We start from the raw sequence: 16,119 nt of genomic DNA, 5'->3' as shown, positions 1-16,119 counted from the left end.
TCAATTTTTTGTTGGGTGAACACCGGCGAGGAATTAGAATTTGCTTGAGGGAACAAGATGTTGTAACAAGATATGCTATCCAAGTCTCATTTATTCATGTTAGGTTGAGACAAGTTAAATATTTGTTAAAATGATCATTCCATTCTTGCAATTAGTGCTTTATTGGTTATAGCTCTCTGGCAATCTGTTTTCAGAAGACTTATTTTGTTTTTGGTTTATTTTCCCCTAATAGTTTATTTATTGATTTCTTACCAATTTATTTTTAATGTTTCCGCCTAGATTAGCAAAAATTTCCTGAAACTCTGGAGTTTCTTTTTTAAATTAGCTTTTTGTTGTAGGGTTGATGTCTTGTATAATTTGTTTTCCATGGTTTGGTGAAAGATGTCTTGTTTTAACACCTTCTTGCTTGTAAATACTCGTAGTTCAATACAGGTTTTAAATTTATGCAGAAAATCACAAAAAGTTAAATCTACATTGTTGCATGCATAGACATTTGACCAGTACGTATTAATTAGGTGATTTTTAAGGATGTTAATATTTATTCTTTTTATTTTGTCTGGTGTGGTATACAGAGAAAATTTATTTATTTGGTTTGTATGTAGATTAATTGTAGAGTGGTCTGTGATATTGAGATTTATTACATAAACTTTAAAAATAATGTTTATATTATTTATGGAGTGAGCATAAACTTGATCTAGGCATGCAGTAGTTAACACATACTTTCAGGTTTGTTCATTAACAAGGGAATCAAAACCAAATGGTCAAAAATAATATTATCGTTTTGCCTGTAACGATAATGTTATCTTCGTTTATAAATAATAGGAAGTCATTAATTTCTCCTAGGAATTTATCTACTGGCTGTTATGAAATTTATACATAGTGGTAATACAACTTTTAGTTCCACTTATCAAAATATTTACTTTTATACAATCTGCAGTAGGAAGCAGTATTTTTCAGACTGAACTTCTTTTATATAAACTGCAATTTCACCAGATCTACAATCATCATTACAATTAGAATAAGTAGTTATAATTCTCAATAGAGTAAAGTTACATTTTGTCACTATTAATCCAAGTCACTATTAATCTGTATAACACAATATACAGATTTATCGTTAAATTTACTTATTTTAAGCAAAAATAAATCTATGAACTGAACCAAAGTAGCTGATCATCATTATTCATAGTTTAGTGGTATAGCAATAAAGAAAGCAAGAATTAATTTACTTATGTTATATTTTTGTTAGAATGTTATATATTGAAACTTGTTTTACTTATTCAAATCTTTAACTGTTTCTAGTACAATAGATGACCGGCTTCCGTAGTGCAAGTGGTAGCATCTCGGCCTTTCATCCGGAAAATTGTCATTCATTAAATGGCTGACTTTCTGCTTTCCTCATCATGATTTTGTTATTTTGGATTATTAATATTTAAAACCTTTGATGCTTTTTTATTGTTCACGCCAAAGTTAGCAATTTCCTTCTTTCCAGAGACAAGCTTTCATTTAGATATAGAGGAATATCAGATGGAAGATTTAAGTGATGTGTCAAAAAGTGTTGTTTAATTCTTGTTCTTTGCAGTAGATCCTCTTAATTTCTTCTTCTTCTTGTTGTGAATTTTATCAGTATTACCAGAGGTTTGTCACCTTGATGACTAGGAACACAATAACAATTTTCAGTTTGTTGATCTGTGATGTTATGTCCTGGAGCATTTCCAACCATCAACTTAACTCAGAAGGTTTTAGTTTTTATCCATAGTAGTTATGCAGTTCAAGACAGTTCTGGAATACTGTTATAATTAGGAAACACCATGAAGTAAGTCTTCATTTTCGTTCAAGGAAAATAATCTCACATAATCCTGAGAACACAGCTAACAATCATGTTTGTCATATTACGAAGCAGTACACAAAAAGAAAAAGAAAATTTGTAGTGTATATTAACTTGCATGTTATAGTAATTAAAGAAGTCATGCCAAAAAACCATAAAAATCAGCACTATTCTGGAAATTTTAAGCAATGCTTTGAGTCAAAATAAATTATGTTTTCATACATAAATCATAAGAACCAAATGTGTAAAAACTGAAAATATTATAATTAAAAGAAATGATAAACACATTATTTGTACCTTGCTCAGGTGACATTGGTCCTTTGTGATCAGTCATATCCGTATCAACAACACCAGGATGTACGCAGTTGACGACAAGATCTTCTCTTTTATCATTGTTAAATTCCCTCTGTTGTATGAATGTTAATGCAGAAACAGCCACCTTAGAAAAACTATATGCTGTTTGCGGCCAACCCTGCTTTATATGATCACCATTTTTAACGTCACTGAAAAATATTTTCAAGAGTAACTGTAGAATTACTTAATGTTTTATCTATTAAATCTATTTCCTCTACTTAGAGAATACAATGTATGTAATGCATTGTTTTACATGGAAAATTATGCATTCATTTTGTCCCCAGTTTAAACATGTACATCTATATTAGATGTGAAGTTTTTTAATAACTTAAAAATCTACTTTTTAAATTTAAGACATGGTAGTGAAAAATTTTACCACCAATTTTTTTGAAGTTAAGATGAAAATACTTTGAATAGAAGTATTGGTACAGTATTACCTGTTGTTTCAATTAAGATTAATGATTGATATTAAGAGATAAAAAATTGAGATTAAGATTAAGGTTTTTTGTTAATATAATAATTTATACTACTACATATATATATTATGTTTTATTATTATGTTATGTTACTATGTTTCATATATGTATATACATAAATGAGCCAGATACTAATTTTTTAGTTCAAACATATAGAAGTTCAGAAAAGATTGTGGTGGAATGTTTTATGAAAGATGAGATTGTAACAAAATGATCCTTACAAAAGAACAATTCTTACCAAAGGTAAATAAGAAAACAGTTATTATTACTGGGACTTTACTATATTTAAAGTCGTTGTTTTTGGGAAATTTTACCCAATTTTCTAAGAACTACTGGAACTAGAAAGCTTACATATTTTTTACAAGTATTAAAACATAGACTGAATGGAAAGTACAGGGTGATTTTTTTTAGTCCTGTTACCCAATTGTTAATGTCTGGTAATTTTTTTCTAAGAAAGGGAAATTTTGTTTTGTGACACGAAGTTGGTAGCACTACTCAACCGGTATAGATACGGCAATGTGAGTTGATTCTCCTTGAGCTGTGTAAACTTTTGTGCCGTTTCCGGTCGTGTTACGAACAGAATGTCTTTTACCATAGAACGAGTTTTCATTCTTGAACATTATTTTGCTATGAAATCGTACGCAAGTGTAAAAGAATCATTTCAAATTAAATTTGTTGCTCCGCCAGAAAAAAATGTCAATTTCTAGGCTAGCAAACCGATTTCGAGTGACAGGTAGTGTTTGCGACAGAAAACGTAGTGGTCGACCAACTCGCTTGACAGATGACGTTTTAGAAAATGTGAAAACAAGATTGCTCAATTCTCCACGGAAAAGTTTACGAAAACTTTCCACGCAAGTCGGTCTGTCATATTCGAGTGTTCAGAAAGCTGCTAAAAAATTGAAATTGTGTCCGTATCGCGTACGATTAGTCCAAGAGCTTCAGCCTCCAGATTTAAACAAGAGATTGCAATATTGCCGTTGGTTTAGGTCTATCGTAAACGATAACCAAATCGAATTTTTTAGTGATGAAGCTTGGATCCATCTCAGTGGTTATGTGAATAGTCAAAACTGTCGAATTTGGGCGGTTGAAAATCCTAATGCTTTACAAGACAAATCTTTGCATCCTGAAATAATTGGTGTGTGGTGTGCGATATCTCGCCATTGTATAGTCGCACCCATATTCTTCGAACAGACAGTAAATATTGAAGTATACAGGAATATTGTGTGCCAATTTGTATCCCTCCTGGAATCTCAAGAACGGTTTTGCTGGTTTCAGCAAGACAGCGTTACATCCCACACGTCTCGAGAAACCGTGGACTTTTTGCAAGAGTTCTTTGATGATCGAATAATAAGCAAGGGCTGGCTTATGGCCTCCAAGGTCCCCAGACCTCACATCTCCTGACTACTTTTTGTGGGGCTATATTAAGTCCGAGGCCTTCAAAAACAATCCTCACACTATTGATGAACTTAAAGTCAATATTACAGACTTAATCACGAATATTTCCAATGCAACTCTTAAAAAGGTTTCTGCTAATATGCTGAAAAGAGTCCGTGCGTGTATAACGGCAAGGGGTGGGCATTTTGAGCATATTCTTTAACAATTTTGTAAGTAATAGTTTTTTATGAAATCTCTTTTGTAAGTAACAAATACATTTTTTTATTCCAACTAAATTTCCCTTTCTTAAATTACATTTAAAATTGGGTAACGACAAAAAAATCAGTCTATATAAGTAATTAATTATAATGCTATGTGGAGTTTTTTATTTATCAATTTTTTTTTTGCTGAAAATGCGACAAAAGTCACTACACAAGAAAGCATTTTTTACTTGAGCAAGGAGATTTATGATCGATGATAAGTTGTAATTTAAACATTATCAGAAGTTTTCATTCAATTAGAGGGAGTAATTAAAAAAATAATTGGTTACAAAAACTTCAATAGGAGAAAATATAACTGTTTAACCTCCTTTAAAATAGTGTTTATTATCCTGTCATTAACTGTTTAAGGATTCTATTCACAAAAACATAAATGAATTTAATATAATTTTATAACTACGGTAGTAGAAATTATTATAACAGTTCAACTGAAAAAATAATTACAAAAGTAGAGTTAAGAGCACTGTAATGTATAAACGAGTAGTATAAAGATGTCTTTTCTTGAAAAACTTAAACTTCGTACCCCACGTGGTGATCAATAGATCGATGACGTTTTCACACGTGATCAGACACGACCGCTTAACGCAACCATAATCGAATACGTTTTTATTGACCCAACGAAATTTTTAAGAGGTTAACACTGTTGATCACGTCGAAGAAACCGAGTAATAAGGCTCACAATAACGAGATAGTTTCGATAATTGAAGAGTTGAAGGCTTCTGTTTCTGATAGAAGCAGAAGTGCATTGTAGGTTCTTCATTCAAAACGAAGCCGATCAACAGATTCCGAATTCAGTCCGTGGATCCCGTTCAGTATCGCTGAGGAAGACGATATGGACGTTCGGAAAAACAAATCTGCAATCTCGCGTATGCGGAAAATACGATGATGCGGTCAACATAGACGATTGCATGTACTTCATTGAACAGTATGCCGAAGAGCATGGCGTTTTGTAGTATGCGAAGGGCGGAGTAAATTTTAAGAGTTCGATTTCAAAGGTGCTCGTGCTATAAACGTCGATTCTGACGTCGAAGACGATCTTATAACAATAAATACAGATGGCCGGTTCAAGCACAGATTTTACCCGCACCGATTTTGTTGGGTGTGATCTGTGTTAGGGACTGAACCTGGATAGACGAGAAGATATAAGGGAAGTCACCTGATTTTGGTGTTAGCACACGAGGTATCGTGTCTGGTGTTTTCAATGTAATCAGCAACTTACTGTAGTCGGAACCGTTTGGTTTTTCGTTTACTGGAAGGAATGGTAACTTGTGTACGGTACGCAGATGTTATGTGTGTTGACTTGGAAGATGTAACCTATCGTATCCTCATCAGAATATGAAATTAGCCAGTCCACTGTATTTCGTTTATCGATATTATCTTCGACCCAATTGAAACCTGAACGAGGAAGATATCGACTCATACTCCCACCGTAGAGGTTGTTGACGGTTGGGATGTCAGAGGCGGCCTTTATATTTGTAAAAAATCGCCTAGAAAAAAGAATTTATGCGGTTAGCTCGGATCTCAGCTGTTTTTGTGGTACTTGTTTTCGGGTAACCTGTTTCTTAACACAGCTTGATATACCACCTCTCATACCTGGCTCGATGGATATGTAAACAGCTCTAACAGCTTCAGTAAACAGCTCTAACTGGACTTTTGCTTTGTACAGCATAGCGTCAAACGCCAATCTGTGGGCTGATACGTAATGTTCCGCGTCCAAGTTATACATTCTTAAGCATAACGAACGGAAGTTTTCGAAGACGTCAGCCAGTAATAGGACGTCACATATCAGATACAAGTCGCTGTGCTCACCTAATGTACGACAGATGAAGTGATTCCACACTCTAGTTGCGTGAGAGTAATTCTTCATCGGATACGTGTGAATAGGTAAGAGAGTCTGTTTCAATGGCAATGCTATTTCATCCAGTTTATACCATGAGTCAGTTTATTCGTATGGATGTATTCCTTTTCTCGTTATCAACGGAATATCTATGTCAACGAAGATCTGTCCTATATGGATAAACGCGTCTTTCGACAAGTTCTAGGCAGTTTTGCAGACTAGATGCCATGAACTGGAAAGCGTATACGAACTTTATCGACAGGTTGTTGCAAACGGCTTTACTGAATGTTATGTACTTTTCCGTAGTTTTTGGAATCGCATCAATCTAACTGTTATCACAGCCCACTTCACTGGCGATGAAGTGTGCGTCATGACCGGTTAAGTTGTGAATGAATACAGGGAGCAATTCTGTGTGGTTCTCCTCAAGTTATGACTGTTTAAAGTGCTGCCTTGAATCTACCGGTGAAATGACAATAATTTCAATTTATTTTGCTAAAGTTTAAATAAAAAGGGCAAAAAACACTTCACTTTATTTTTTGGTAAAAATATAAAGTGAAATAAAATAATTTATTCATAAAAAATGCATTAAGACACCGAGCAAGTAAAGATGAAATCAATAAAAAATATGAAATACATTCCGACAATACTGTAATTTAATTTTAATAGGTTCTTGTGTTTGAAAATATTTTGTTTATTACTTTTTTGTTTACCAATGTTTTTATTATATTTGATTTGGTTTTTTTTAAATGTTTTATTATAGGTAAGTATTGTTTTTATTTTTTTATGATAGGCAAGTTCAGATTATTTTTTGTTGTGTAAGAATTTAATTTGTGTTGTTTTTATTTCCGTTTGAATGTTTTAGTTTCTTTTTAATTTTTGGTTTTAATGATCCCTAATCTTTCTATTTCTTCGATCAAAGATGAGTCTTATTTTGTACAATTCACATTCCTTAGCACGTTCGTATTCAGCCAGACCATCATTTGTGATTACCATTTTTTTGTTTTTTGTTTGAACAGATGGGAGATCTGTGATATTATTCGACTTTTAACAACAGCGATGAGATAAGAATCCCAATTCAACAATAATGCACACGCTGGCGTGCGATAGTTAACTTTACGTCCGCGGTATATTCGATTACGGCAACAGTAAAGCCGATACGAATTTAAAGCTGTGCAACAGCTTCGGCGCTTTTTTTTATGAAATTCAATTCGAGATAAAAGCTCAGGAAGTCGATAGGGTGGAGACATTCGGGCGTGATTTCTACGATGAAAACTGCGGCCACACTCATGGTTTCGGAAAAAACGAAATCTATTCGAAGGTTGGACAACAACGGATGTAGACGATCGGAAGGGGATATAGCGGCCAAGACACCGAAAGATTTTCTACAGCATCCGCTTGTTTCTGAATTCGATGTACTATCCGTATGAAAACGTCCAAAAAGATTAACTTGTGTTGTATCAGATGTTTTAAAGTTTCTATCGATCATCCTACAACAGGAGGCTCTATGGTCCATCATCATTTCGAAGAGTTATTCTTGTATGCTGTTGATTTTTATAGACTTCGAAACCTAGCGATACATTGAAAACCGACACAGTCCGTAGAAAAATCGGGATCCAGATCACCAATACGATCGCATGCTGTTTGATGATAAGCGATTGCGTCATGCAGTACACGCTTTTAACAAGTACGGTCAGAAACGTTTCCTAGTCAGTCTCGGTCGGTATCCTGAAATTGAGAAACAGCCACCGTTTCTCGAAGACAGCGAAGACTGGAGTCAAGATTAAACATTTCTTTTTTCTTTCGTTTTCGATATGTATTTTAAATTTAACGCTATTCTGATTGTACACAACACATACACGTTTTGTATGAAAAATATGTAATTAAACTGTAACGCCGATCGGATTGCATTTAATTTTCGTTTTCTCATATTTATATTCAGTAAAAATTCAATTACACAAAATACCGATGAATAAGCAACCAGAAACAGTAATTGAAAACAATAACAAAAAAACTAATTTAAAAATCTACTTACGTAATGAACTGGTTAACCAGTTCTTCGAGAGCATCAATTGTTAAATTATCAGATGAAAACTTGTTTCTGAGCACTGGTGATTGTACTGAAGTCAGATGACCAAGAGCACTAGAAAGATTAACAACTCTTCCATGGGGTCTTAATAAAGGAAATAGAAGAGCACAGAGTTGCAGTGTGCCAAAGAAGTTAACATTCAATGTAGACTCAGCTTGTTGAGGAAATGATGGATCAGTTACATTCTCCTATATTAAAAGTAATTAACAATATATTTATATTACAATACATTAATATTTTTTGTACACATTTATGTCAGAAGTTTATAATATTAACTGACTATTGAATATTACTGATTATTGTTTTTTTTTTAGTTTTCATCTAACATGTAAAGAGCACGACTTTCAGACAAAAAGTAGTATAGCGGGCGACATATTGCTGTGCACATAGGCTGACGGCTGGCTTACCATGCTATTAACTATCCTGAAAATATCTTATACTAATATAATTGCTGTTTTTTAAACGACATTTGCTGGTTTTTAATTTAAATAATAACACAACTACTGTTTTTACAATTTATTAATGTAATTAGTATTACTAATTATAACTGCTAACATAAATAGCTTATTATCATTACTTTAATCTCATTACCTTGCATATATGAGATATCCGTCAGATTTCTTCAAAACCACTTAATGATTCGTCACTACTAGATGTATAAGTGTCACTATCACTTACTCTAATTATAAAGAATTCTAAAGCATTGTCTATTAAAGGCTCTCGCGATCGATATTTATTTTCGATGTCTATCACGTGATCATATTTCAGTAACCAGTCTTCTGGTCCCATTAAACAAACTTTTCACTCTTTCAATATTAAATTCCGTATTTTGATTTCGATTGCGAATGTATTGTTTTACTTCTGCCCGTTTCATTTCTATTGGGTTTAAATCTGGATGATATGTAGGCAGACGTAATACATTATGGCCTTTTTTTCTAACATGTCATCCAAAAGGTAGTGTGTGAATCTCTTTTTATTTGACTTTAATATTTCATATAATTGGGGTTTAAGGAAGCTCTCATAAAATCCTCTTCCTTTTTGTTTAAGCCAAGATTCATTTCATTTTTGGTGCTGTTAGATGTCGGTGCCTTTTCAGTTAAAACGTTGCGGTAAGAAGCATCATCAGTTACGACAACATTTTTTGATTCTTTAGGAAGGTTAGCTAATAATTTTTCACTGATCCATTTCATATAATTACTAATGTTCATTTGATTGTAGTAATCTCCTGAAGTGTGACTAGCCTGCCACATAGTGAGAACATTAGGAACAAATCCTCTTTCTCCTCCAGCATGGATAATGATCCAACGCTCTACCTTATAGTTCGGTTGTCGAAGGACTTTTCCTGAGCAGCCTCCCCAGGACTTGTCAGAAGTATCATTATTAAGGACGTCAGTTTTGTCCGTATAAACAATGATACGGCCGGATTCTCTGTAGTATTTTATGGCTTGCAAATATTTTATCCTTTTGTCTTTCCCACCAATACAAAAACCATTACCTTGGGTCTTTCGCCACTTAAAACCTAGATCTTTTAATATAATTCGAATACCCTTTTAACTACCTTAAAGTTAATCCTGTCTTTCAGTGCTGTGCGCAATAACTCGGCTGTCGGAAGACGATTTTCTGTTATGTGAAAGTTATACACCGATCTCCGAACAGCACATTTATCAAAATCGTTCAGTCCAGTTATTAGCCTTGATTTTTCCAGGCGCTTCTTAGAGGTTACGAACGACTGAGAAAAAGTATTACGAAACATTGGTTGTCCGAACTCGTAGAAGCGGAATTGGAAACAGTCATTTTTTAATTTTCGTAATCAGCCGGGTCGAAACGCCAGTTGCTTCAGCAGCCCGATTTCGAGCTCTTGTTAGTGGAATCATTGGGGCGTTTGTTCACGTTTATTTTTTCATAAAGTTATATACTCTCCAAACGATTTCTCTACTCTGACTATGAAACACTTTACCTCCAAGTTTTGATACAAAATGAACGTCCTCCATGATTTCTGGTTGATAACAAATACTGTAATTTAATTTTAAAGCACATACAGGTTTAAAGTAAACACTCGCGACAGACACCAAATTTAACAAATTCACTAAGCCTATACATTCACTATATGATCTAAGATAAAACCGCACTGCAGCGGCGTGGCGTGGCACGACGCGGCTTTATTTAGTATACCTCACATGAAGTGCAGCGACGCTATATCGCACTAAAGGCAACGGAACTACCCGACGCAGCACGGCGTCATATTTGCTCAGAGTGTCAACTTTGCATCGCAGTGCTGCGCCGTGCAGTTTCGCTGCCGCGTAGTGCGTTCTATCTCATGCAATTTCATATAAATAATATTTGGTCGCGTCGTGTCACGACGCGTCGCTGCAGTGCAGTTCCGCTTAGTGCGGTCTTACCTTTAAACAAAACAGGAACATGAAATTAATGTGCAAGTGTGCTGAATACTCTCTCAAGGCTTTCTTTTCCTGTTTAGCCTCTAGTAATTACCATTCAGATAATACTTCGGAGGATGAATGAGGATGATATGTATAATTGTAAATGAAGTGTAGTCTCGTACAGTCTCAGTTCGACCATTGCTGAGATGTGTGGTTAATTGAAACCCAACCACCAAAGAACACCGATATCCACGATGTAGTATTCAAATCCGTGTATAAATAACTGACTACTAGTACTTGAACGCTGGAACTCTTGACTTCCAAATCAGCTGGTTTGGGAAGACGCGTTCACCACTACACCAACTCGGTGGGTCACTCTCTCAAGACTGACTGTATAAAGTGTAACGCTATTACACTTCAAATTCATGACGTCATCATGCCATGAATATTCAGCAATTCGCATATAAAATTTATCATGACAATAGCCCTATAAATAAAATTAACTGATTCATACGGTTATCAAATAATATGTAAAATTTGTCATTCGTAATATGATCTTATTTTATTATCTTGAAATGTATAAAGTAATTAGGATATGTTTATTACGAACAGTAATTGTTCGTAAAACTAAAGTATTACTAGTATTTATAATTAGTATCTTTAAATAAATAAAAGATATAAGTTGTAATAACTCTGACACTGTACTGCATACTATCCAATTAAACATACGAAGCTATAGGAGATGTTTTCGTAAAGAAATGTCTATGTGACTGTTCCCCCTAGTAAGGCAGTTACTTTTATATGGATTTGAATACTAGATCACAGACACCAATGTTCTTTGGTGGTTGGGTTTCAATTAACCACACGTCTCAGAAACGGTGCACCTGAGACTACACTTCACTTACACTCATACATATCATCCTCATTCATCCGCTGAAGTAATAGCTGATGGTGATTCAGGAAAAAACTGTTCCACCTGTCCTATCATTCTATCTCTCTCGCATGCAATGTGCACAGCTATATGCCATTCGCTATAACAGTTTAATGATGCAGTCAGCTAACTGAAATAGGTGGTTCCCTTGGTTCTCTATTTTTTATCTTTTACTATGGTATGTCTCTCCTGTGGTAATATTTCTATTACCTGATTTAATGAGCACACATTACTCTACAGTAAAGTTCATAAAGATTTTTATTAATTCTTATTTTTCAAAAATTTTACTCGTTACACTGCAAGCTGCAATATCTTTCAGCAGTAAATTCAGTTAAAATAATAAGATATATACTATAATATATAATATAAATAAATAAAAATATAAAATTTATAGAATTATCACTTCTTTTTATTAATCTAAAGTATCTATAAGTAATTTTACTAGTATTTAACAGCTACAGACTTCTTTGTGTGTGATTAAATTTAAAACAAAATTTTTGTTCCATCTTTCTGCAAGTCAAGATAAGCTGCAAGTTTGGTTAATGAAAATAAATATAATCGTAGGCACAGGCTACGATTATAGGATTTGATAAAAAATTGTTTATAAGTGGTACATCTGAGGCGATATTCAAGGACTCACATTTAAGGTGAGCAAAGGCAATGCAAAGGTAAATACCTTTGCATTGAACTTTAAAATTGCATTCAATGTGTGTAAAAAAAAAAATTAATAAATTTTACTTTTATATAAATATATCCTGTATTATAATTAAGGAATACATAAAAAATTAGATACATAACAATTATCTTTAGCAATTACCTCATAACCAATAGCAGCATTATTCACAAGGACATCAATTCCTCCATACTTTTCCTGCAAATATTTGGAAAAATTTTCACGTTCTTCTGCATGTGTTATATCTAATTTATGGTACTCTGGATAAAGACCCTCCTGTAACATAAAACTTAACATAGTAGTTGTTCAAAGTTAGTAAAATTTTATTTAAGTTATCAAGATTATAATTTTTATAAGTCATATATCCAAACTTCATTTATTTTTTTGAACTTTTAATATCTAACTACAAGGTTTTTACATTAATTTCACTACTTACACATTCAAAATAATTCTGTACTTTTAAATAATTTGCTCCATAAAAGTTGACACATTTAATCTAAAAATCAGGTATTGAGTTAAATTCTATTTCAACTTGGAGAATACCCCAGTGAATCTAGAATTAATGTGACAGTTTGACTGCTATAGTCAAACTTAAAAAAATTTAAAGCAAGATCCATTTAGAATTTTTTGCCAATTTACTCTTGGTATAAATATAATGTATGTTACAGCATATTTTTCTACACTATGGTAATTTATTTTGCATATTAATACTCGTGTATCTTTATTAAACGATTCTCATGATTAGTTTATAATCAATAATGCTTCCGACTGAAATCAATGCCACAATTTTTTCTTATGATAAAACAACAATTTTGCTATGGTATTCAAAGAAAATGTGTAGGGTTCATTTGCTGAATGTTCTGACTGTTAGGTAAAATTAACAAAATAATAAAATGAGATAGCTGGTTTTTGCCAAAAGAAATTGGACTTTAATTATCACACAAATAAACTGCATATAGGCTAATATGAAAATCTACAATTAAACAAAGCCTGAAAACAAAAGAACTTAAAACACCTCTTTTTTGCAATCATAAACTTAAAAAATTAAATTAAATTACGAAATAAACTTAACTTAGTCTATACAGAATTTATGCAAGGAATATCAGCTGAATCAACATATCAATTATAATAATAAATGACAAATACATAAATATACATTTTTCAAATAATCATTTTGAAAATCTTTTGCATTAAATACGAGTCTAAAAACAATGTAAATAACTAAATACATTATTATTCAAACTACAAGATGGAATACAAAAGCAATAAATATTATTAGAACAAATCACAATATTAATTACAAAGAAGTCCAACATCATAACTTCACTTCAGGAGTTATTTTCATTAGATTAATTTAAGAAAAGTAATATGAATTCAGTTCATGAATAAATAAGAATTAATCTCTGCGCTTTACAAATTACATTAAATTAAATGATAGAGTTAATTACAATATAAACAAATTGTAATAAGTAATCAATAGAGTTCAGTTAGTAAGCAAGCTTTCTTGAAAATATTTAAGTTTCTTAGCCATTCTCATGTTAATGACTTCTTTTTTCTAATTTGTAAAAATAATATAATACTTGATAGAGCAAAACAATATTTAACACTGATTACGAATATTAACTACAGCAATAATCTAACGCATTAAAAATTATGTAAAATAGAAGCTCAAATAACAAGTTTTAGTACTTAAATAAAACAAAGAAACAAAATTATAAATAATTATTGTCAAATGACTATAACTGTCTCCTTAAAATTGTTATTTTCCAAATGAAATCAAAAGGTTGTGCACTTACAAGAGTCAATGAAGTAGAATAGAAAACATTCCTGGAAGTTGCTAAAATGTATATAAAATGTTATCAACCAACACATTCATGTTCATTAATGTTTCTGTGATACATATTTTTTTATAATTCTGAGGTACTATTTAATTACAAGTCGATTTTATAATAACAATAGTTGGCATTAATAGCACATAAAATATGTTACACATGAAAAATAATAACACAACCATCATCTAAGCCACCTTTTGTGACTACACTTGAATGAAAAAATGGTTTTATAAGAAATCTTGAAAATCAAATTCATAATGTACAATTAGTTGTGTATTTCACTAATTTTACTATTAACATAACTGTTTAATATAATAAATGATGAATAATTTGAATTTGCCTTAATCACACATAAATATTTGTGAATATATATATATATATATATATATGTGTGTGTGTGTGTGTGTACTGTATATATATATATATATATATATATATATATATATATACACACAGTATCTTTCATAAGTTTAAGGACAAGTTAAAAATAACTGAAAAATCAGTATTTCATGACAAAATCTTTATTTTAGACAAGTAAAAATTAAAAATAAAAATATCAGAGATAATGCTACATCATTTTTTAAATGTTTAGTATTTTGTATGACCTCCATTCGATTTTAGGCATGCTGCTACTCTATCAGGAACTGATCCAATCAATTCCAAACATTTTTCTTTCATCACCTGTTGCCACAGACTTGCGATTTGAAGTTGTAACTCAGCCTTATTTTTAGGTTTTCTTTTAGCAAGCTGCAGTGCCATCCAATTCCAATGTACCATCCAATTTAAAAAGATGTACGATAGAGCAACATTATATCACTCATGTTCAATATAATCAATTAACTATAAAACTATATTTTATATATCACTTAACCCCATGCTTATATAATAAATTAACCACAAAAAAATATATCACACACATAATATTAAAATGTGATAATTTTACAGCACAAGTAAGATAATTCTCTCACTTTTATAAAGGTATAAATTTAAAGTACAGCAGAATTCCTGTATGACTCCAGGTATTCTTGTGTTTAGAGAAGAGCTTAAATTTTATTATTCTATTTATAAAAAAACCCAAAATGACAGATTCAAACTTTGTTCAGAAATTACAGAAAGTCTTCAAAAAAATTATTCACACGGCTAAATCCTATGATATTTATAAATTACTAACGAGAGCAAAAAATTTGTCAAAAACTGCATGGCAAATTATTCATCATAACACAAAGGGAAAAACCAATCAAAAAGGCAGAAATCAATTTCCATTAAAGGAAAAGATAAAACGATTGCAGACCTATAGGAAGTTACAAATGAGTTTAAAAATTATTTTACCTCGGTCGCTTCAGGTGATTTGATTCAGTGGCCTCGCCACAATTTAGCTATTGTTATACAACCAATTGCTTCCATGGCTCTTATACCTGTTGACGAGGCGGAAGTGGCACGTTTCATACAAAAACTGATTCCGAAAAAGATATCTGTCATTGATAGCATGTCTGTGTGGTTGCTAAAGCCGTGCTGTGGGCACATCATAAAACCAGTTACGGAGATGATGAATTCTTTCTTTGTTATAAGATTTTTTCCTGACTCCTTAAAAACAGCTACAGCAGTTCCAATATTCAAAAAAGATGAACAACATCAATAAATACCCCGCCCTATTTCCATTATTCCACTTCCGAGTAAGATTTATGAAAGTCTCTTCTTAGAGAAACTTCTCAGCTTTCTGGAAAGATGTAATATTCTTGCTTCAGAGCAATTTCGTTTTAGGAAAAATAAAAACACAATTGATGCTGTAATAATTTTATTGATTGCGTTGTCAGGGTGTTGGATGGGCAGGAACATGTGCTCGGCATATTCCTTGACCTTTCCAAGGCGTTTGACTGTGTGCATCATAAGACAATCCTGCACCAGTTAGACTTCAAAACCAGATGGTTTTGAAGTTGAACGTTATTAAATTTTGTCTACAAGAGCATGAGCATGACATGAAATCTTCCGTGATGGTTGATAATGAACTCTTGGAGGAATCTGAAACTGCCAGATTCCTGGGTATGCAACTGGATCGAGGGCTGACCTGGGATAAA

General features: G+C 32.5%; 1 protein-coding gene across 1 annotated transcript in view; it reads right to left on the bottom strand.

Moving 5' to 3' along the window:
* LOC142322418 (carbonyl reductase [NADPH] 1-like) overlaps positions 1-16,119 on the bottom strand; it is a 28,917-nt gene that overhangs the window by 1,019 nt on the left and 11,779 nt on the right. Inside the window, exons 3-5 of the mRNA XM_075361479.1 lie at positions 12,357-12,488; positions 8,177-8,418; positions 2,123-2,328 (exon numbers count right to left, since the gene is read on the bottom strand). Of these exons, the coding sequence (XP_075217594.1) occupies positions 2,123-2,328; positions 8,177-8,418; positions 12,357-12,488 (580 nt within the window). The remainder of the gene's footprint in view (positions 1-2,122; positions 2,329-8,176; positions 8,419-12,356; positions 12,489-16,119) is intronic.

The sequence above is a fragment of the Lycorma delicatula genome, chromosome 3, assembly GCF_047948215.1.
Source record: "Lycorma delicatula isolate Av1 chromosome 3, ASM4794821v1, whole genome shotgun sequence".
Lineage (NCBI taxonomy): Eukaryota > Metazoa > Arthropoda > Insecta > Hemiptera > Fulgoridae > Lycorma > Lycorma delicatula.
This window is presented reverse-complemented; position numbering and strand designations above follow the sequence as displayed.